The sequence below is a fragment of the Pezoporus occidentalis genome, unplaced genomic scaffold (assembly GCF_034315485.1).
Source record: "Pezoporus occidentalis ecotype Australia unplaced genomic scaffold, CSIRO_AGI_Poc_V1 ctg35, whole genome shotgun sequence".
Classification (NCBI taxonomy): Eukaryota; Metazoa; Chordata; class Aves; order Psittaciformes; family Psittacidae; genus Pezoporus; species Pezoporus occidentalis.
Window position 1 is genome coordinate 1,926,948 of NW_026915483.1, and position 21,424 is coordinate 1,948,371.

General features: G+C 43.4%; 1 protein-coding gene across 1 annotated transcript in view; it reads left to right on the forward strand.

The window, feature by feature from the left end:
* The window catches only part of SYNPR (synaptoporin), a 108,867-nt gene that overhangs the window by 72,363 nt on the left and 15,080 nt on the right, over window positions 1-21,424 (forward strand). The window contains exon 3 of the mRNA XM_062630240.1: window positions 6,301-6,425. Coding sequence (XP_062486224.1) covers window positions 6,301-6,425 — 125 coding nt within the window. The remainder of the gene's footprint in view (window positions 1-6,300; window positions 6,426-21,424) is intronic.

The window sequence follows — 21,424 nt, forward strand, 5'->3', positions numbered from 1 at the left end:
AGATGAATTAAAAAGTTAAAGGTTTTCTTTAAAGAAAAAGAGACAAAATTGTCTCCTTGGGATTAAAGTATTGTAAAACTGAATTATTATAACATGATCTTTACTCATTAAAAATACCCCAGTTTCATTTCCATAAATCTTTCCATTAAGAATAAAATTGAGTTCTATTTGGTTTTTGGGGGGTTGTTTCCTTTTTATAATTTAAAAAATGCGAAGCATTAAATGGAATGCTGTGCTTTAAACAGAGGATGCTGCAAGTTCGTGCCTGCTGTGGGCTCAAGTCTTACCATCCAGCTGGTGGCATCGAGGGCGGCTCTCTGTGGCGTGCTCTAAAATGCCAAACAGAGGTTTGCTGCTGCAAATGCCCTGGTGAAGACCCCAGCCATGTGGGGAGCTTTTGAGGTTGGTCTCCTCCATTGGCTGGCTCTAGCATGGTGGCACCTAAAACCCTTTCCCAGCTGCCACCATGTCCTGGAGGTGCCCGTGGTCTGCAAGTGCTTCCTGGTATGGGACAGTTATAGGATCCCAGACTGGTTTGTGTTGGAAGGGACACTGCCAGGGATGGGGCAGCCATAGCTTCTGCAGGCAACCTGTGCCAGCGCCTCACCACCTTTGTAGTGAAGACCTAGGCAAAAAATCCATTTGAATGCTAAAGCCAAGGCACCACTGGAACTGATGTTTGGGCACATGTGGTTCTTCAAGCCCCAAATTCTGAGATGTTCCCTCATTCCTGAGTTTTCCCCTCCATGTAGACCAGATCTGGGCAAGGCACTGAATTGTCCTTTGCACTGCTGCAGTTTATTTGAGAGGGGGCACATTAAATACCAGCAATTAGTGAACAATTGCTTTAGGGTTTATTTCTCAGCAGGAGCAGAATGTATTTCAGCTTTCTGCCTGTATAGCTGTTGGAGGAAAATGACTCCTGCTAGTCATTTCCTGACCCCCAGTACTGCATCAGCTGCGATGCTATCCACCTCCAATTCATCAACCAGTCAAGTCGATATAATTAGGAATCCTAAAGTCAATAATCTGATAATCTCCAGTGCACAAAGGCTCGTATGTAGGAGAAGTGATTCCAGGAAGTCTGCAGCTCAGATCCATGCAGGAAATATGCCAGATTTTAAAAAAGGAACAGGCAGAGACTTGGAGGAGAAAGTGCTTCCTAATCCTTCACTGATGACATATTTTGGGCTATCAGCTCTGCAGTAAATGCTTTCCCGTACAGCCATTTAGTGCCTTTGAACCTTCCCTTTACAGCCTTAATAATAATGTTCAATTACTGGTTCTGCTCTATAAATGAACGATCTCAGTTTAACGAGGCACTCAGCTGGGTGAGCAATTCTGACTGTGGGGGGGGGATGTCTCCAGGGTGGATGTTCTCCCTCTCACATGCGCTGTTGGCCATGGTGAGTGGCAGAAAGTGTAAAGCAATATAACGTTTGGCAAATGTTTCACAGTCTGTCTATTAAGGAGATCCAGAGAAAGGGAAGTCTTCCATCCAGAAATGATGCCAAAGAAATACGTCTTTTGTAAAACACTTGGAGTGTGTAAAATCACTAATAAAGAGTAAGTATTTCAAATATTTCAGGTGGCTTTTTGAAAGTGTCAGGGGTTCCCCTTGGCTTTCCAGTATTTGGGCAGGAGTGGGGGGACCAGGGGAGACCTCTCTGGGAAAACAACCAGTAGGTTCATTCCCATTTTCCTCCCTCAACCCCAAGGAGAAGTGCTGAAGACCAACCCATGTAATGAGCCATGTGTCCCTTGCACCTCTTTTTGAGCTCCAGGCAAGGCAGACATGGTTTCTTTTTAATATCTTGCCATACTGAAGGAGTCACTGAAGAGCCCTCAGGCAGAGTAGGGATCTCCCCTTTGCACCAGGATGGATTTAGGATGCATTCCCAGGATGGCTCCATCTCATCTCCCAGCTAGATGCCAGAGGCTGCTGCACAGGGCAGACGTGCTTCCAGAAAAAGCAAGTGGCTTATATAAAAGTTTCATCAATTTTAAATGACAGTGTTATCTTCCTAACAGGATGTTTTAGCTGTAACATGTTCTACATAAGCCTTTTAACTCGCCTTGTCAGAAACCATTCTGCCTTCTTCTGGTGCACACAGCGAGCCTGTCGCTCAGCAGGCATTGAAGGGCATTGTCAGAAAGCCAAACACAGAGAAGCAATGGGAAATCATCCTACTTTTCCCATCCACAGTGGGGATGGGATGTCAGGGTCGCAGACTGAGGCTCTGCCAAGTGTCTAATGCACAGCTGGGATTTCAGCTCCCCCAGGGCATTGCACACCCCGAGCCCCCAGCCATCAGGGATGGCTGCCCTGGGAAATGAGAGTACCAGCCTTGAATGTGGACTCTAAGTAAATCACAGCTCCTGAGTACTGAATTAGAGGATCCATTGTCGTTGTGTTGAAGCCTAGCATCAGAAGAAGAAGGGCTTCTATTTGATCCCATAAATCAGCTGATGAACCTTTTCCTTCCATGTGCTGGTGTGAGAAGCATGTGCTCTGCTGGATATATTATCACTATTTTTCCTCAAAGTGCTGAGGAGCCAACTGATCTTTAAAACATGCTAATCTGATTTGATAGGGAAGGCTGTTTATTATTGCTCAGTACCATAATACAAATCCTGTTGGTTAAGTTAGAATATGGGATTTATCTAACTTCCTTACAGGAATATAGCAATAATGCTGGCCAAGGACGGAAGGTCATCACAATGACGTGAAGGTCATTACCATGACGTGTTAATCAGCATGCATAAAGTCATTGCAAGCTTCAGAGATGTGCTGCCTTGTTAGAGAGGTGTCTGAAACCATATGGAAGAAGGGTGATCATCCAGCCAGCCTGGACTGGACACAAAGGATGAACATTGCTCAGGATCCATGCTAGGGAACACAAATAATGTCCATTCCTCCTCCTCCTCCCTTCCGTCTATGGTGTCTTCAGGTAACTGCTTCAAGAGCACATATCGAAAGAGCAGGACGCTTGCTTGGGGTGTTATGCCACATTGAATATGGACCATTGGTCCAGGGTGGGGACTGGCATTTTCCATTCCCCTGCAAGGTTCCAGGTGGCTGTGAAGGCACCAACCACCCTGTTGCATCGCAATTGCAAGGCTATACCTGCTGCTGCAGGAGGGATGGGATGCGCAGGGGATGGCTGGGCTTTGCAGGAGCAGCCTGGAACAGCACAGATTTATTGCCTCAAGTGCTCCATGTTTCTCCCAGCTGTTGCTCCAAGGAAGGCAGGCACAGCACTGGTCATCAGGGCTGAGTCTTGAGCCATGCGATAACCAGAGGTAACTCTGTGCTGGGGAGTTTTATCTAATATGAAGGGGGAAAGCAATATGCATGCACATTGCAGATGGGGCTAGCACTGCATATAGATTTATAGGCAGTAAATCGGAACACAGGGAAATGCTTTCCCTTTCTCCATAAACTTTTCAATTTCAGAGAGGCCAGATTCAATAAAATTATCTTGCAGATGGAGGTTTTATTGAATCTGGCCCATAAAGCTCCCATTATGGGGTTTACAACTGCCATTTACACAAATCCTTATATAATAAAATACAGTGGTGTTTACAGCATTCCTGCAACTGCCACAGAATTACAGTGTGAACAAAACCTGATGAGTAAATCTTGTTTTATTGCACTGGGTGCTCCACTGACAATGTAAAGCAGCAAAACCTGGGGGGAGAAAAAGGTAAAATGCAGAGGTAGGAGTAAAAGGTTGCTTGGGTGGGAGGAGAATTATCCCTGCTGCTTGGCCAAGATACTCCAGGGAAATACCATTGATTAACAGCCGTGTTCTCCTTCAATGCAATACACAAATATGCTTCCAAAAGGTGCTGCATGGCCTCAGCACTCGTTACTGGCAGCTGGGTGATCCCAGCTGTTAACAGCATTTGATGCAGCCACGGCAGAGAGCCAAGCTTGGGTTGGCTGAGGCTTTGCTAAAGTTTGGTATAAAAATCTGCAGCTGAGCTCTTTTTTGTTTCCCACCTGCCTTATGGATGCTGCCTGGGTGCTTGTAGCAGAGTGTGTGCTGAGCAAGGATGGAAACTAGTGGGTAGTGGCTGGAAAGGAAGGAGAATGAAGTGTTAGCTGACTGAAAGCATCTGAAAAGCTTAAGAACTGAACATGGGGCTAACTGGTGAGTAAAGGCTGGAGCTCAATTGTGAGTGACTGAGATTCATGCTTGAGGCTGTTGTAAAGGTGCTCTTACCAGGGCAGAGGAAAAACTAGGAACTCTGGAGATCTCTTCTGAGGAGGAAGAGCCTGGGCTGTGTTTTTGGGCATGGCACACATGCAATTGAAATGCATCTCCTTTAATTAAGTAATGAAAATCAGCATGTCTTTCCTCTGCTTGTTCTCATGCTGAGCACTGATGGCTTTTCCTTTATGGTAGGTCTGTCTCACACCACAAGTTTTCTGTTCCCTCCTCCTGCATCACGGCATTAATCTTTGTGCCTCCCTATGTATCTGCAAAGCACTTGCATTTGCAACTCCATTAATTAGGCCAGAAAACAGGTCAGCACTAATCTCTCCTGTTCTCCTTAATATGCTGTTTTCTGACACCACCTCACAAATTAAATTGAGATGATTAATACTGGTTTTCAGTGCTGTGCTGCATGTAAGAACAAAAACTTGTGTTACAGAGGAAGTATCCCATTTAGGATGAAGGAACACTATTTAATTTATAGTAGAAACATTTGTTTCATGGCATTTATTTCAGAAATCAATTCACAGTAAAATTCAGCTTTCCTTTTTCCCCCAGCTAGCTCAGCATGAAGAATTGATTGAAAATTTTTATCACCTTCTCTTGGCACCAAAATACTTTTGCAAATCCATCCTGGGTGATATGCCCCAGTCACATTAGAAGTGAGTAGCAGGGTGGACACTTGCATTATTCTTCTGTTATTCTCTGTGCTCTACCTTGCAAATTACTTTCTCATTGGGGTGGCTCTCCCTGCCCCAGTGCCCAGAACTGTGACCTAGCAGTTTCTAGGGAAAAGATGTCCATACGAAGTACATGGAGGCTGCCAAAACCTCTGGCTTTGCTCCTGCTGTGAAATGGGAGAGCTGAGATTAACAGTCTGTTTCACAGAGGCTGGGCAGCAAGGATAGGTCTGTTTATTTACTGTGTTTCTGTATTGCTTTTACTGAATCATTCAGCCCTTTATTTTGTGATTACATCCTTTTGCTGGATAATTTTTCCTTGCCCAAGAACGTGTTTTCTTTCCCAGATGTGCACACTGTTTCTTCTGGGTTACTGTGACTGGTATTGGGTGTTTACTTGTCATTTTCCATATCTGCCCCACTGTAGATCTCAGAGTAACTCTGATAAAGCTGATGGAGTTGCTTCAGAGCTACAGTACAATGAACAAAATCTAACCTGTTCTTCAATTTTAACAACAACTGCGTAAATGAACTGTCTTCACTTCTGCTCATGGTCTTTCAAGGAAGCCTGAGTTGGTGATGTTTAAAGACACTTATGCCTGCTTCCACTTCCACTTTATATATGGACCCTTGATATAAATACAAATGTTGATGCGTCTCTGGCCTGCACACTCCCTCCTTCACCTTCTTCTCCTGGAAGATTAAGATTCATCAAAAGCAGCCAAGGTTTTTGTTCCTGTCTGGTTTTCCTGAGCTTATCCTAAATCTTGATTTATTTATTCCCCCCCATTTTGCTGTCAGTTTACTGCAGCTCTACAGCCATGTTGGCTTATAGTAGTCATTTAGGAAAAAAAAAATAAGTATTGTGGGGTTTTTGCCAAATCATAACAGAAATGGAAGTGGGACAGAGTGATTCTCTGTTTTGCTGTGTAATGGGATGGTGGCCACATGAGCTGTCTTGGTCTACTATTGCTACTCCTGGTTGCTCCTTCTAAATACTTCTGCCAGTGTTTTATTCGGGTTAAGACTGATTCATTCTGCTCAGTCAATATTCATCCTTCTCTTGTCCAAGCTTGTCTGTCAGTGGGATGATTTAAATAGCCTGCCTGGGTTGTGAATCCCAAATGGGGTTCAAAACAGGAGGGGAGGGCTGAGATGCCTGGCACAGTCAAATGGTGATGTTTGTGTCTACATTTGGCAGCAGAGCTTCATGTTTTGTGGTTCTTTTTATTTGCTCTTGGGAAGGGTGCATTAGTGTCATGCAATGCTTTGAGTGCATGGAGTGATGGATAGACCTGACCTGAGGGGGCTGGTGCTGCAGCAAGAGCTGCTGCATGGATCTGATTGTGGGGGTTGCTGAAATGAAATAAAACCAAAATGTTGTTTGTTTTTGACAGCTTTTTGCAATCTTTGCATTTGCAACATGCGGTGGGTACTCTGGAGAGCTGCGCCTCAGTGTGGACTGTGCAAACAAGTCAGAGAGTGACCTCAACATTGACATAGCCTTTGCCTACCCCTTCAGGTAACCCGGCTTGCTTCGTGGTGGTTTGCTTGCAGGCAGGCATTCAGGGCTGATGTGAAGCCCATTTTCAGTGGGGTTTCCCATAATTTATAGCAGGTTTTGATAAAACACTGAATCCGGGGCTCCAAGGTATTCCTCACAATGTTGTTTAATGCTCCGGGTGTGCATGAGGGATGCATTTGGCTAGACCTGATGCGGATGGGGCTACAGGAACCTCTGGGGAATGAGAGCGTAGTGAAGGAGAAGAGAGCAGTGGTGAGCATACAGAGCTGTGTAAAGGCCAGGACAGCCCAGAGAATGGAAAAAGGAAAGCAAGGAAAAGGAACAAAACGGCATTGGCCCAAGAGTAAAATGTGGATAATGTGCATATTAACTGTAGTGTAGCTATTAACTAAGCTGGAAATGTGGGAGGATTCCCAATGATTGGAGGAGCAAAGATCTGGAAGAGCTACTCCATGGGGAAGGGGAAGCAAAACTCAAAGCAAGTTTGAACTATAATGTTGAAATGCTTTTAAAAATTCCACTAATTGCCTCTCTGCATCTCTTGGTGCCTGAATGCTTTAAACCTTGGAATCTAGTGAATTGGGAAACAGTTTTTCTTATTTAAGTATGTCTGAAAGCTGTAATGAGTTAAATATACATATAAATACATATATTTATATTAAAAATGTTCATGTTATTTAGGATCCTGCTTCGACAGAACGTCCAGCGTCTTCTGCTTTTAAAGATGTCAAGTCCACTCTAGAAACCTTTCATGTCTGTAAAAGTGATTTCTTTGAGGAATTGAGATGATTAAGAAAATGCATAATCCAATCTCAAGTCTAGTGCACTATGACTCAAATTATTTTGCTTCCTTGTGAGATCATATCCTGCTTTGCCTATGATTGCTATGCACAGACCAGATGTAATAGCATCCACTTCTTTTAACATGTGCTAAAATGCAGAAGTTTCCAAACAGAAAAAACTGAACTTGATGCTTTTATTTTATTTATTACTCTGAAGAGGCACATTTCCTGGTATTACAAATGTTTATTTTTTGTCTTTAACTTGTCTGAATTTCCTTTCATTTCTGCTTAGTATGCATGAGATGGATCCTGAAAATTGAGTTGTATGAATTTGTAATTTGATTCACTTCCAAATAGGTCATTTCTCCAGCATTCGTTACAGATTACACCCTACAGTAAAGTGCTTTTAGTTTGCATGATTATGAAATAGTACTTTATGTAAAAAGTTAATAAAATAGGAGTAGCCAGAAAGTATTTCTTGGCGTTTTACAAGGCACAACGACTACTGCTTCTAGAAGGAAGTGACTGGGGTCTGCAGTTTCCCATAGTCTTGCTAATCAGAAAACTGGAAATAATTGCTGGGTAATTGTGGAAAGATGATTCAAAATAGGGTTTATTTGCAGAAGGGATCCAACTGGGGCTGTAGCCGGTCCTTGAACTGTGTGGCTCCCAGCTGTGGCTGAACGTGCTCAGCATGCACAGTGTGAGACATCTACAGTAGGATGGCTGGCCACATAGTATAGATATACCTGTAATCTGCAGGTGAGAAGGGAGATGACATTTAGCCAGCTGGTGTTTTATAGAGTTTATTTGCCAAGAGTTTAATCACAGAATCATAGAATAGTTTGGGTTGGAAAGGATCTTAAGATCTTCCAGTTCCAACACCCTGCCGTGGATAGGAACACCTCACACTAAACCGTGTCACCTAAGATTCCATCCAGCCTGGCCTTGAACACTGCCAGGGATGGAGCATTCTCACAACTCCCTTGGGAGAGGCATGAAGATACTCGGTTCTTGTGCAGTTTGGAACTTCCATGCAAACTTGAGGCACCCGCAAGAAGTGCCCAAAGATGTACAGACTATGTGGGGTAGCAGATGTGTGCCTGGAAAATCTGGCCCAATGCTGCATGTGGAACTTGGTGTTATTTTACTGTTTTGTCTAAATATTCTTGTGACTTCCTCATGAACTTGCTCTTTCTGCTTTTCTCCTGTGCTGCTTCAACAGAATGGGGAAGGCTTGCTCTAAAACCAGAAGTGAGATTAGTTGGGAAAGGTAACGTCCTTAGAGCAGTTGATACCCCTGAAAAAAAGTGGGCACATTACAAATTCAGGGTCCCTCATCAGATGCGACCCTGAAGCTCATTTGCCAGTAAGGGCATGTAGGCTTTGTAGGCAGGATGAATTTCCCACCAGTTGTCTTGCATCCAGGTCTGAATAAATCCGTATTCACGTGGCGTTTTCCTTTCAAATGCCTTCAGTGCTCTGATTTTTGGCTGACAGCTAGGGGAGGTGTAGGTGGAAGGAGAGATACTGCTGAGCATCTGACACGGCAGTGCTGTTGTGGCTGTCAGTAACGACACTGAAGCAGTCAAGTACCTGAGCGCTGCTTTGAGCTGTGCCTTCCAGCATGACTTGAAACAAAGAAAGCCATGCTACCAGCTGCTTTCATTCCTGCTGCTGCGAGTCTGAGGTTATGTTTTCTTCTAGAAGTTGAACTGCTAGACCTTGGCTATTTGATAACGAATGTCAAGAGCTTTAAGCAAGTAAACAAAATTGTAAGGCTCAACAGGACAGCTTGGCAAAGCAAGAGGGCTTGGATTCTTTAGGAATGAGATTGAAGGAGCCTGCAAATCTCCTATTAAGGCAAGATGGGAACAGTGAGGGAGTTTTTCAGACTGAAAAGGGGAAGGTCATACTTTTGGCCATGTGCTTCTGGTGCACATCACTTTTGATGGGGTCTGGGGATGTGTGATTAAAACATACCATTTGCCAAGCTGACTTCAAACCAGTGATTCATGTAGCTTCAGCCCAGTTCTGAATGTACTGAAGGACTGCACTCCACAGCAGGTAGCTCCAGATGCTTCTGCAAAGCAAGGAGCATCTCCATATTGCCTTATTGAGTTTCTCAGCCCCAACCTACAAGCTGCAAAAGTCTCCAGCAAACAATATAAATGAATTCAAGGGAAATTATGAGTTCCACCAGATGGGGGGTTTTGAAGGGTACAGTTAAAAAAATCAAGGCAAATACGATAAAATTATAGTTGGCTCATGCATTACCTTACTGCTGTTGTAACTGTGGCAGCAGGAACTTGCGAAGCATCAAAAAAAACCCTCAAAGAAACCCCCTATACAAGATAGTTGCTTCTCACTTCTGCCAGAATCCAATCCTTTTCCCAGTTTAATCCTGCTTCTCTGGTATCACTGCTGAGTAACTGAACCTAAATCTGGCTCCACCATCTCTCCTGGAATATGAGGTGAGGTGTATGCCTTTCCATTTTTAACTACACTGATTCATTTAAGCTTCCTGTAACCCACATCCATGACCCAATATTCAACCAGTAATATGCAAAGAAACCTGTAGTCCAAACCCTACACCCTCCAGCTGTGTCTCCTGGAGCTCTGCCATGCTTTTCTGTGTATTCTGCCATGACTTCCATGCCCAAACTGATATTCATAAGGCTGCTTCAAATAATCACCTGGTGTTTTCTATAATTATTGCCTGATTCTAGTTTTATGGCAAAGGATTTCTTTGCCTCTTCATGCTTTTAAACATAAACCAGCCTTTTTTTCTGGGTACCTGTATACGTATTTCAAAAGTTCTATGAGTTTGTCTGTCTATGAATATGGACCAAACTTCCCTGCTTGCACACTAATAGTTTTTCTCAGCAGTAGGATCTGTGCCTGCTATATTGCCTATTGCAAATTTGGCACACATTAAGATAGTCATCAGCTTGACCCTCATTCCAGAAACGATTCTTTGAGTGGAGAAAAAAATGATCAGCATCTTGGAATTATTTGTTTCTCTCGCAGTCCATCACCCTTTCAGATTAGATTTGTTACTCATCCAAGTGCCCTGAAGCAATATTTTTTTCTGTAGTAAGGGTTCTGGTGAAGGTCCTATTTGTTTATTTTTAATTATTTCTTCTGATCCCAGCAATGTTTTTATCATGTACTTTGCTATTTGTAGGTTTTACTTTCAGGGTGAGTAGCACACCTACTGTGCACTGCAACGGGGAAAAGCGTTTCAATACAGTCCTGTAAGTGTGCTGTCTCTTAAGTGTTGAGGCAGATCTCGAGCTAAAATCTCTTTGCCTTTAGCTTTTGGAGGTGCTTTAGCCCAGCCTACATACACAGGGTATTCCCAAGTTGAATGGAAACTCGTTTGGAATTTGTGTATTGCCTATTCTTGTGGCACTCATCTTGCAAGCTGCTTGGAAAATATTGGCCCAGAGGGTTACATGATTAGATTTTAAATACAGTCTCACCTAAACCAATGGTTAAGTATGTGCATAGGTGTTAGGAGAATTGAGCCTACTGGAGAATAAGAGTCTGTTAGGAGAATAGGTACTAGTAGGACAGAATGGGGTTGCTTTGTGGTGCTAACATGAGAGCCTGTTGCAAGAATAGGTCTGTGCACATCTCCATATCACAACAGTGAGGAAAAGAAAGGTTGTTTTCCATTTCATTTTAAATCACCTCTCAGTATCTTTCCAGGGCGTTAGTAAAACTGCCTCTTGAAATAATCCTTGCTTCTGAAGGAAAAGGAAATTGTATCTCATGGGAGCTTTTCATTTACCCTCTAAGCATCACATTTGGATAAAGACATTCCAATTGAGCACCCTTTAAAGTGTATGCCTCATCTGCAGGCAATGGGTTCCATTTGAAATATGACAGCCAGATCTAAATTGCCTACTTAGAAGCTGCAGATGATAATTAAGGAGTAAGCTAACTCTTTCTGCTTTGCAACTAACTTTTTTTGGAAAAAACCTCTGATAACAGCACATTTGTGTGCCAGAGTGTGCTAGCCTTTTTTTATTATTATTATCCATTTGCAGTAAATCTTGGTTCAGAATTCAGTGAAAAAACATCTTGGCCAAAAGATTATAAATATCTGTTATAAGATGGGAGACCAGGAGCTGCTGATTAATAAGTCTTCAAAAACAACATAGTTGCCTGCAATGCTGCCTTTCAGGCAACTATGGCAGGCCCTCCTCCGAGCTGCCTTGGGCTGCTGTAGCAGGTGAGGGTGGGAGGTAGGAAGGAATGAAGTCATCTAGTCAGTTAAACTACCTAAGGTTCATGTTTTATTTTGCACATGTTCGTCACACAAAAGATGCTCCTTCTGCAAAGGCAAATTGTAGCCTCCTAACGCTTGTGTGGGTAGACAGAAGCGGAGGTTGCACTAGCTCCAGCTGTGCTCTGTGCCAAAACACAATGCCCCACTTCCCAGGTGGATTTGGCAGCTCCTGGGAAGGTGAGAGGCACTGGTTAAACTCTGCATGACCCATTCCAGCTTAATGGAGGGAGAAATCGCCATCCTGAAAGTCCTTGAATTAAAAAGTCCTTAGATTAAAGCTTGGTGTGTTTTGAAAAGCTGTGCTTTAGCACAAAGAGGAGATACAGGGATGCTCAGGTGAAGTTCAGCAGCAAAGACCATAAGCTGCCTGGTCCCTTCCAGCTCTGCAATCAATTGTTCTATGAAAGCTGCATCAATTTAGTCCCTTTTCTTGCTGAACTGTGACCACCTCATCTGGCGCTACAGATCTGGGGTTACAATCTGGACTGAAAAGTAAAGGTGTTCAATAGTACATCAGTGAAGCTGGAAATTTGCAGCAATACCTCAACTATATAAAATGGCTCTTTAGGATGGGCTGGGTCATGGCTTTAATTAGCTTCTTCCACAACAGTTTCAGACCTGGTTCTCAACAGTGCTTTCTATACCTAATTTTGGCCTCTGGTTGAATAGATTTGGCTAACAAGGACTTTTAGGTTTTAACTACTGTTAGTAGAAACTGTAAATGATGTGAGTGAGGAGTCTAATGTTGTATCCTGCTGAGCAAAATTCAGGAAATAAATCCTTCAGGATACAAATATCTCTAATTGTGACGCCTTCACAAAAGTCCCTTCATATTTAATTATGACCTAATGATGCAAAGCAGACTGAAACATTGAGATGTATTTTTTTACTAGGAAATAGAGATTTTAGGGTTTTTTTTAGCTGTGATTTGTACATTCTGGGAATTTCTAGCGCTGTCCAGGAAATTGTAGCTCAATTTTTCCAAAATATTTTCTTTCCAATGGAAACCCAGTAAAAATATTGTATTGCATAGCGACATGAACACGAGAACTTTGACTTATTTAAAGTATGGCCCCAGTACAATTCTTCCCTGATGGTGAAGGTATCGGAGACCTTTGTCTAGTTTTTGTACTGGAACAAATCTGTAAGCAGCCTGCATGTGGAGCTCACATAGGCAATCTGAGCACTCTGATCAATAAGCCAATAAGCTTAGAGCTGTTTGATCTCACATTGTCTCCCGAGCAGAGGAAAAGGTGATCCAGGCCTGCAGAATGAATGTTTCTTTTCAGCTTTGAATGAACATAGTTTTTTAATGGGAAAGAATATTTCACTTTTTTTTGCAGCCGGCTCTGTTTTTTATTAATAGAAAGTTCAAACTGAAACAGGGGAAGTTCAGATTGGATATAAGGAAGAAGTTCTTTACTGCGAGGGTGGTGAGGCACTGGAATGGGCTGCCCAGAGAAGTGGTGAATGCTCCATCCCTGGCAGCGTTCAAGGCCAGGCTGGGCAGAGCCTTGGGCAATGTGGTCTAGTGTGAAGCATCCAGGGATTAGAACTAGATGATCTTTAGGTCTTTTCCAAACCAAACCATTCTATGAATGCCATAATTCAGAGCCCTGATAGGATTTTTATTCACTTGTGCATAGCTACAGACTACTGAAGTAATTAAAATCTGCAAATCAGTGCTCTCCAGTATTTATGAGTCTTTAAGGACCATGCTAACTGTGGAAATAATGTCTTTAGACCAGGAAGATAGTAGAATGGGAGAAAATGTCTATGCTTTCGTACTTGGACAGCCATGGTCTGCAGTAGTGGATGTCTACAGTGGCACAATGTACAATTTAATTCCTGTTATCAGGGAGTTTGATGAAATCATTGCTGGTCTGATTAAAACTGATAAAGTAAGGGTGACTGTGGCTTTTCTAGTTTTGAGTGTCTCTTCCTGACCCCAATTACAGTCTTCAAATCCCACTTCGCAGTAATCAAGATTGGCAACTTGGCCAAAGAATGGTTACTACTGACGGTTTGCACTTTTGTTCAAACTGTGGATAAATACAAGTACCCTTTTCCCACCAGTGAGCAAGTGGGAGATGCCTTCAGGCACTTGACGCTTTGTTCCTGCATGAGATTTAGATAGAACTACCTGAGGTCTGATACAGCCACATCTTTGCCTTCTCTTTGAGTAGCACAATGGATGCATTGTGTTGTATGAAGGAAGAAATATCTACCACCCTCACAACTTGCTAGGTGCTCAGAATAGCTTTGTTTCTGTGCCGACTATTCTGTACACAGACAAAAAGCCAAAGCTGAAGGGTGGCTACACAAGTGGCAAAATCTTTGCTCAGTCATTTGTGTTGCTCGTGTGTTGGGCTGTATACAATGATACACTGCATGAATGAGTCAGAGAAGGTCTGGCTGCCAATATGTGTAAAACTGTGAAGTCCCTGGTCCATTGCACAACCAGGTAGAGGCTGATTGCTCCAGTCAGTGCGATTGTCCCAGAGCAGCAGCTCTGCACACAAAATAACTTTTCCAGATCATAGAATCATGGCATGGTTTGAGTTGGAAGGGACCCTAAAGCTCATCCAGTCCCAACCCCTTGCCATGGGCAGGGACACCTTCCACTAGAGCAGCTTGCTCCAAGCCCCTGTGTCCAACCTGACCTTGAACACTGCCAGGCATGGGACAGCCACAGCTTCTCTGGGCACCCTGTCCCAGCGCCTCAGCATCCTCACAGGGTGCTTCTTCCTAATACCTCATCTAAATCTACCTTCTTTCTATTCAAAGCCAGATGTTGAGGTCTTCTCAGTTGCCACTATCCTCTGTATTCTCGGTTTCTAGCTTGCAGTTTTTAATCCCTTAAAGCCTGAAGCAAACATGTCCTTGAATGCTGAATTGAGGCCATAGAGGAGGTTTGTCTTTACAGCTTTTCAGACTGGTCAGCTGCTGTCTTCTGTTATGAACATCCATGCACAAACATTGCATGGACACAGGGCTCATGGATACACAGCTGGCTGGGAAGTAAATGGGGAGGGGAAAGTGGTAGCAGCTTTCTGGAGATGGTGTCTGCTGCAGAGAAGGGAGTTCTGCTTCTTAAAGCTTCTACAATTAGATAGAGATTTTCTCTTGGCCTCAAAACAATTGGATTCTTGATGAATTTGGGTGGTATTGATCCTGATGTGCTTATTTTGTTTCATAGAAGCTATATTTTATACTTAACACTGTTCTGGTGACAGAAAAATTTTTCATTCATTAGTACTCTAGACAGAATTTGTTCTTAAAGTGGAAGTCACTTTTGGGGTTGTTAACATATGCAGCTTTTTCACCATTTGAATTTTTAATATATATTCATGACTGGTCTCTGCAGTATTGTGCGGTGATGGTGTTTTATCTGTGCCTGCCACAAAGGCTTTTGCTAAAAGTCAGGCTTTTTACAACTTCCCTTGCAAATTTCTTTTTGCACATTTTCATGCTGCCTGTACAGAAACAAATCAAAGCAGAAACCCTTCGGCTTTGCTTTGTTTGGCTTTTGGTTCCATACAGCAGACAATGAGGGGACAATCAAACCCATCCTTTGCCTTTTCCCTGCTCCTGAATGTTCGTTCACTGAGTAGCAGCACTGAAGGTTTCCCCAGGATCGTAGGAAACTGAATAGAGTCTGCTCTCACATATGGCTTCTACATGAATTTATTTGCCAAGAGTTTAATCATAGGATCACAGAATAGTTTGGATTGGAGAGGACCTTCAGATCATCAAGTTCCACCCCCCTGCCATGGTTAGGGACACCTCGCACCTAAACCATGTCACCCAAGACTCCAATATTTCTTCTTTTTCAATGGACTCTGGAGACAGTGGGCATCTGACCCCATCCAGCATAGCCCCACTAAGTGAGGTACCTCTCACTGTCTTGTTTGGATTCCCAGAAGCAATGTTTCATGAGTTTTAAAGAATAAAGGTGCCAGTGGTTTGTCCACAGATCCAACAGCAGATCCACAGTTCTACCTTAGCTCCTGTCCTTGTGCTGCTCAGCCTTTAATTTTGCTCACTGCTCCCTGGGAAAAGAATTTAACATGTACTTGGAACGTAAATGTTTTGACTGGGAGTTTTATTGGTGTCATGCCGTAAAACTCTACAGAGGATTTAATTTGATTGCTTTAAGTGCCTTAGGACAACATATTTGGGAAAATTATAATTAAAATACAAAATTAAAATTAAAATACAATACAAAGGAAGAAATAGTTGCTGTATCTTCTGCACTTGCATTTATCTCAGCTGGTCTTGGAGGGAAAATTGCTGCTTTCAGGGTTTATAGACCTAGTTTAATTGTATGTGAACCCTGCTTTTCACAGGGCAAAGGATTTATACTTTCATGTGTTTCTGGCTGAACATTGGATGATGCCCAAGAATTTAGATTGATTTTACATGGTGTTCATGTTTGATTGTGGAAGGCAAGGTGGATTGGAGGTGGCACGAATGTTGTGAACCAATACGAGCAGCAGCAGAGCATGCAGGAAAGAGGGGCTCAGCAGTCCCACATTTCTCCATGCAAGAGCACTGCCCAGGGATTTGATACATCCATTTCTCAGAAATGGTCTTATTATATTCAATGGCTGTGTTTTAGGCCTTTGTTTTGTGCTTTCTGTTGCTTATGTTATATCTCTAGTTTTTTTGATTTTTGTAGATCTTTCTTTAAATGGAAGTTTTTGTTCTGTTCTAACACAGGTTTGTTAATCAGGAAGCTGATTCCTGCGTCTGTCTAGATGAGAGGGCAGCAGGAGGAACATAAGAGCTATGGGTTGAATAAGGATCTCATGGTGGGACCAGCCAATGTTGGACAGTTGTTTATGTGGCAATGCTTGTGGTGTTTCCAGGCTTCATAATTTGTGTTGTTCCGTTGACACGATGACTTGTTGTAAGATAACCCAGGTTTACCTTCCTCCAGAGGTAGCAGCTAAACTTCCCAGTGACTAGGAAGTAGTTCACTCCAAGAAAATAGCTCAGTGAAGGGAAATCGGAGCAATGCCACTAATCTGTATCAAAAAGAATGCCAGTTCTGGATTTGAGAGGTTATTTGGGTTTGTAAAGACCAGTGGAGTATGCCTTTGAGCACTGTGTTCTGCGTGCATAGCAAGGAAAAGCATGTGTTTCTGAGAAGAGCTGTGAAAATATCTCAGGAGATAAATCTGGGTCTGGATGTAGGCTTGGAAGTGGGGTTGGGATCACCCACTCAGCTTTCTGAGCACTCCCGGCGGCGCGTGTTCTATAACGAGCCGGTTTATTTCTTTTTTGGTGCTACGATGGAGTACTAGGGTTTGCACTACTGCTACATGCACAGTCTGGGGAGGTTCATTGCTATGGCTGGCACGCACCCAGAATGGTTCTTCCTCCAGGAGCGCAATGAAACTGTCCAAGACCTTTGTGAACCCAGTCCTTGGGAGTGGGTCCTGTAAGAGGGATGCCAAGCTGCAGATGTGGCGATGATGCCCTCCCCACTGCTGTGGTTGTCCCTATTCCAATGTCTTTAGACCCCATCTTCAGAAGGGTTTTGTAGCTTTCTGGAGACCTGAGCACCTTGTAGGGTCTCTGATTTCCTGTGTTAAGAGATGCAAGATGGAGCAGAGGATGTGCCTGTTGCTCCAAGCTGCCTGTGCTGGGGGAATTACCACCTCTCCCAGCACAACACTCACAATGTGGGGTGTTGAGACAGCAACTGTGGCTGACAGCTTGTCCTATTAAAAACAGCACTGTAGGGAAATAGTATTGACCAAATGTTTTCACAACAGCTATGTGTGAGTGAGGGCTGGGAACCTGGCAAGTTAGAAATTAAAAATATGGGAGGGGGAATATTTATGGGGAGAGGGAGAATATTTTCAGTTATTTTGACTGGACACAAACCAGAAGGGAATATAGGTTACTAGAGCTTTCCTGGTTAGCTTCCCTGCAATACCTTCTGGGTGTTTTAGTGATGCTGCTCTGAACATGCTTTTGGATAGGTATAAGCCACTGAAGGCAGCTGTGACCAAGGGGAGATCTTTAGGATGCACAAAACTCCAGGACAGGAGTTAAGAATAAATCTTTTCAAGATGAAGTATATATTTGTGTGAATCTACTGGTTGTGTTGAATACTTTGACAGAGATATGGGCTTTGGGATACTTTTTGGAAGAAACTAAGAGGTTTCATTAAGAGAACAGAGGTTCAATGTTAATACTTTCAAATATCTTTGATCAGCAAACCTTATTCTTTCTTCCTTTAGAAAGCAAGGAAACAAAAGAGCAAAGTTAGATTGCCGAGTCAACTGAATAATGTTAGTTTTGCTTCCTATCTCCAGAGAAAAATGAATTGATGTTGTAAGGGTAGGGATTAAGTGGAACTAACACACTGCTTCTCTGGAAGGGGAGGAGATTTGGTAGAGGAGGGTTCTGAAGGCACCTTTGGATGCTGGGCAGTCTCAAGGGGTGTTGATTCTAGGGGCTGGTAAAGTGAGGTATGGACTATTGCTGGGATGCTTGGGGAGTATTGATAAACATCTCCCAGTTTCAAATGGCTGTGGCATATGCAGGCAGCACTGGGATGTGCGTCGTGGCAGATGGGCAGTGGGAATGGTGGGGGATGGGAATGCTGGAGTACATGGTAATTTGCTCATCCTGGGAAAAGAGCTGTTAGAGAGCAGGCCTGGAATGAGAAACAGCCTTGTCACTGTTAGCAAAGGAATAGACAACTCTTGTTTTGCCAGGGTATTATAGGTGTAGAAGGGCCAGGAAACAGCTACCTCTGTGGTACCTGTTGTCCCACTGCTGAGCTAAGCCCATCACACCACAATAGCTGTGCAGGGCTCTATTAACATTTCAGTTCTTTGGCTTGAAAGGGTTGAAATCAGCGTTAATGACTTCAAGCAGTTCAAATGTGGTATTAACAAGCTGGCTGCCTCAAAAAGAGACTAATTTCAACAGCTTCAGTGTGCCTGCGTGCAAAGATTCCAATCTTATGGAAATTGATGGATAATGGTTCATAATTGGCAATAAAATATGGACTTGAGGGCAACTGCTTAGCAGTGGCTCCCTCTGCAAGAGTTTGTGGTGTGTGTGAGAGCTTGTTGTGTGGCTTCATTGCTGCAGGGTTCAGATTTAGCACTGAACATGTGGGGATGTCCAACACAGGGGGGAAATATCCTTTGCAGTGAGGAGCACTGTGTGCGTTGCTTCCTGTTTCAGAACAGGCTGTGAAGAGGGTTGGGAGAGTCAATGGACCTCAATTCCTTTAAAGAAAAGACCTTTCCTCCTTGGGCAGATTCCTACATCCACCTGCATATTAAAGGTTACTTTTAAAGTATTTTTCTTAATACATGTAATATCTCCACAGAAGTCTTATGGGAATGTGCTCTGCTGTGAGAGGAAAGGCTCCCATTTATTGGTCTTCCTCCACTAAACCTATGAAAAAATACACATTTGGCAGGTTGAGAAGGGGCACGTGCCCAGGTACTGGCTGATTGGAAGCAGCAATGTGACAGCACATCAACATAGTCCTCTGAAACAAGAGAGCCACAGTATTTCCAGGGCTAACTAAAAGAAATGCCTTTTTATCCCAGAGAAAGGAAGGCAAAACCCCTGTCATGTTCTTATGCCTCGATGGAGCATTTGACTTGCTATAAGGGGCCTTGTGCATCTCAGCATTTTACTACTGCATTTTGAAATTTTGTTTTTCTCTTATTTTGGAGATTTGGATCAACATTTCACAACAAATTCCTTCTCAAGAGCTACCTGCACTAACCGATTTCCAGTGGTGTATTTCTCTCGTTGCTTTACAGACAATAAATACAATTGACAGTTTGACTACCAGAAACAAGTGAGGGGGAAATAAAGCCCAAGGAAAGGATAATGGATCTCTGGGTTTTTGCAAGCACATGTGTGGGTGTTGTAGATTTTGTTCAAGCACGCTGTAGATGGGTTAGGGGGTGGAATACAAGATGCTATTTTCAGAAAATAGGACAACCTGCCAAAACAGCCTTTTTTTAGATTATTTTTATTTTTATTTTCACTTGTTCTTCACCACATCCTAGTAAAGGAATGGAGAAACCGTAACCCCCATTGAGAATTTTTGGAGGCAGAGCTTTATCTGTTATTTATTAATCCAGGCACTGATCAAAGCCCAGGAGAGGAAATATGTGCCGGTTCATCAATAATACTTGAGCGCATACTTGGCATTAATTACATGTTCTGTTGGTTTCAAGTCTAATCCCTGTGTGCACTGCTGAAGGGGGAGGTTTTGTGAGTCAGACAAGATTAGATCACTTGGGTGCATGCTCTTCTGTGCCTGCTGTCAGAGTGGGACCTGGGACAAGACTGCTCTTTGGGGTGGCTGGCTCTGACCATATCTCTGGTCAAAGATCATGAGGTGGACTAAGCTGCCTGGAAAAGAAACAGAGGGGCTATAATTAGCAAATTGTGGCTTGAATACTGCGCTAAAGTAGCTCAGGAAGGAAAGGCAACTTCCCATTTACACAGTGAGAGCAGAGCTTCTGCTCCCCCGCTCCCTTGTAACAGCTGTAGCTTTGTTCAGCGTGTCTGGCTGGATGTATTGTTTTCAGAGCAAGGGTAATTAGTGTCTGAAAATGTAACTGCTCTTTGCTATTGTGGAACAATGTAAAAATGCCTTTTTTTTTCCCCAGTGTAAAACATTCCTGCCCTCTTTTGATCTTGTCAAGCTAGACAATACCTCTGTCTTGTCATCATATTTCCCACGGCAATGGAAAGTTTGCCAAATGGTAGGAGCAACCTCAGAAGCCCTTAATTACTGTGACTTCATCAGTGAAACTTGACTGCCTTTGGACTTGCTTCAGATTCAAGTGTATTTGAAGGAATTCAGACCTGGATGGCTTGACAATGATGGCTGCTGTTGGCAAACAGACACAGTGGGTGAAGGGGACAGTGTCGGTAGCGATGAGCAGCAAGCACAACCCCGGTGCTGCTCTGCTGAGTGAGGGGTGCAAGTCACATTCAGGAGTTATCAACTTTATTTCTGAATAAATAATGATATTAGTAAGGCAAAAAGCACCTTCCAGCTTGGTTTTTTGGAGGAACTTGGATGAGGGAAAGGTTTTTAATTACTTTTTCCCCCTCGTCAGGTAGATTTATCACTGGTGTTCCTTACGTGCATTGTCCATCACTCACCGAAAATCACTTCTGCTGATGCAGCCCAGCAGTCTTGTTCAGGTGTCAACCAAGTGCGAAGGGTCACTCTTGGGGCTCCTGCCTTTGTTTAGCAGCTGGAGAGGCAAAGGTGAAACGCAGAGGTGGTGCTGGAGGTAAGAAAAGCAACCGAAGGAAGACATTTGCCAAGGGTGACTTGAAGGAAAAGACAACGTGTAAAGAATGAGAGATAGGAGGAGGAGGTTAGAGAAGAAGTCAGGAAGTAAGAGAAAGAACAGGTAGTCTTGCATCAAAAGCAGGAAACAGAGGTAGAGGCAATTAGTTTTCCTGAGTCATCACCAAGCCATCCTGCCCCCAGAAAGGCTGACTGAGCAACATCAGTGGAAAAAACGGTTTCTCCCTGAGATGTCATTCCAGATCAAAGAGGTTTTAATCAGTGAGACTGGATTTTCTGTCACTGATCCTCCCCTGCTTTAAAGAAACTTTTCAAACGTATCTTGCAAAGTTAACATCCACCCTAACCACCCCAGGGCTTGGCTCACTCACCTCTCTTCCCTGCCACATCTCCTCTTCCCAGTTCTGAGTCATGGTCTATTTCAGGGGCCCTTTGCACAAGTGAGATCTCAGTTGTTTGGGCAGAGGTGAGGCGGCCACAAGAGGCACTGATTGCTGCACATCCTTCCTAGAGGCTAGGGGAATCAAAAAAGAAAGAGCAAGTGAATAAAAATAACTTGCTGGAAGAAGGCTTCTGTGATCTGGAATTCCTGACA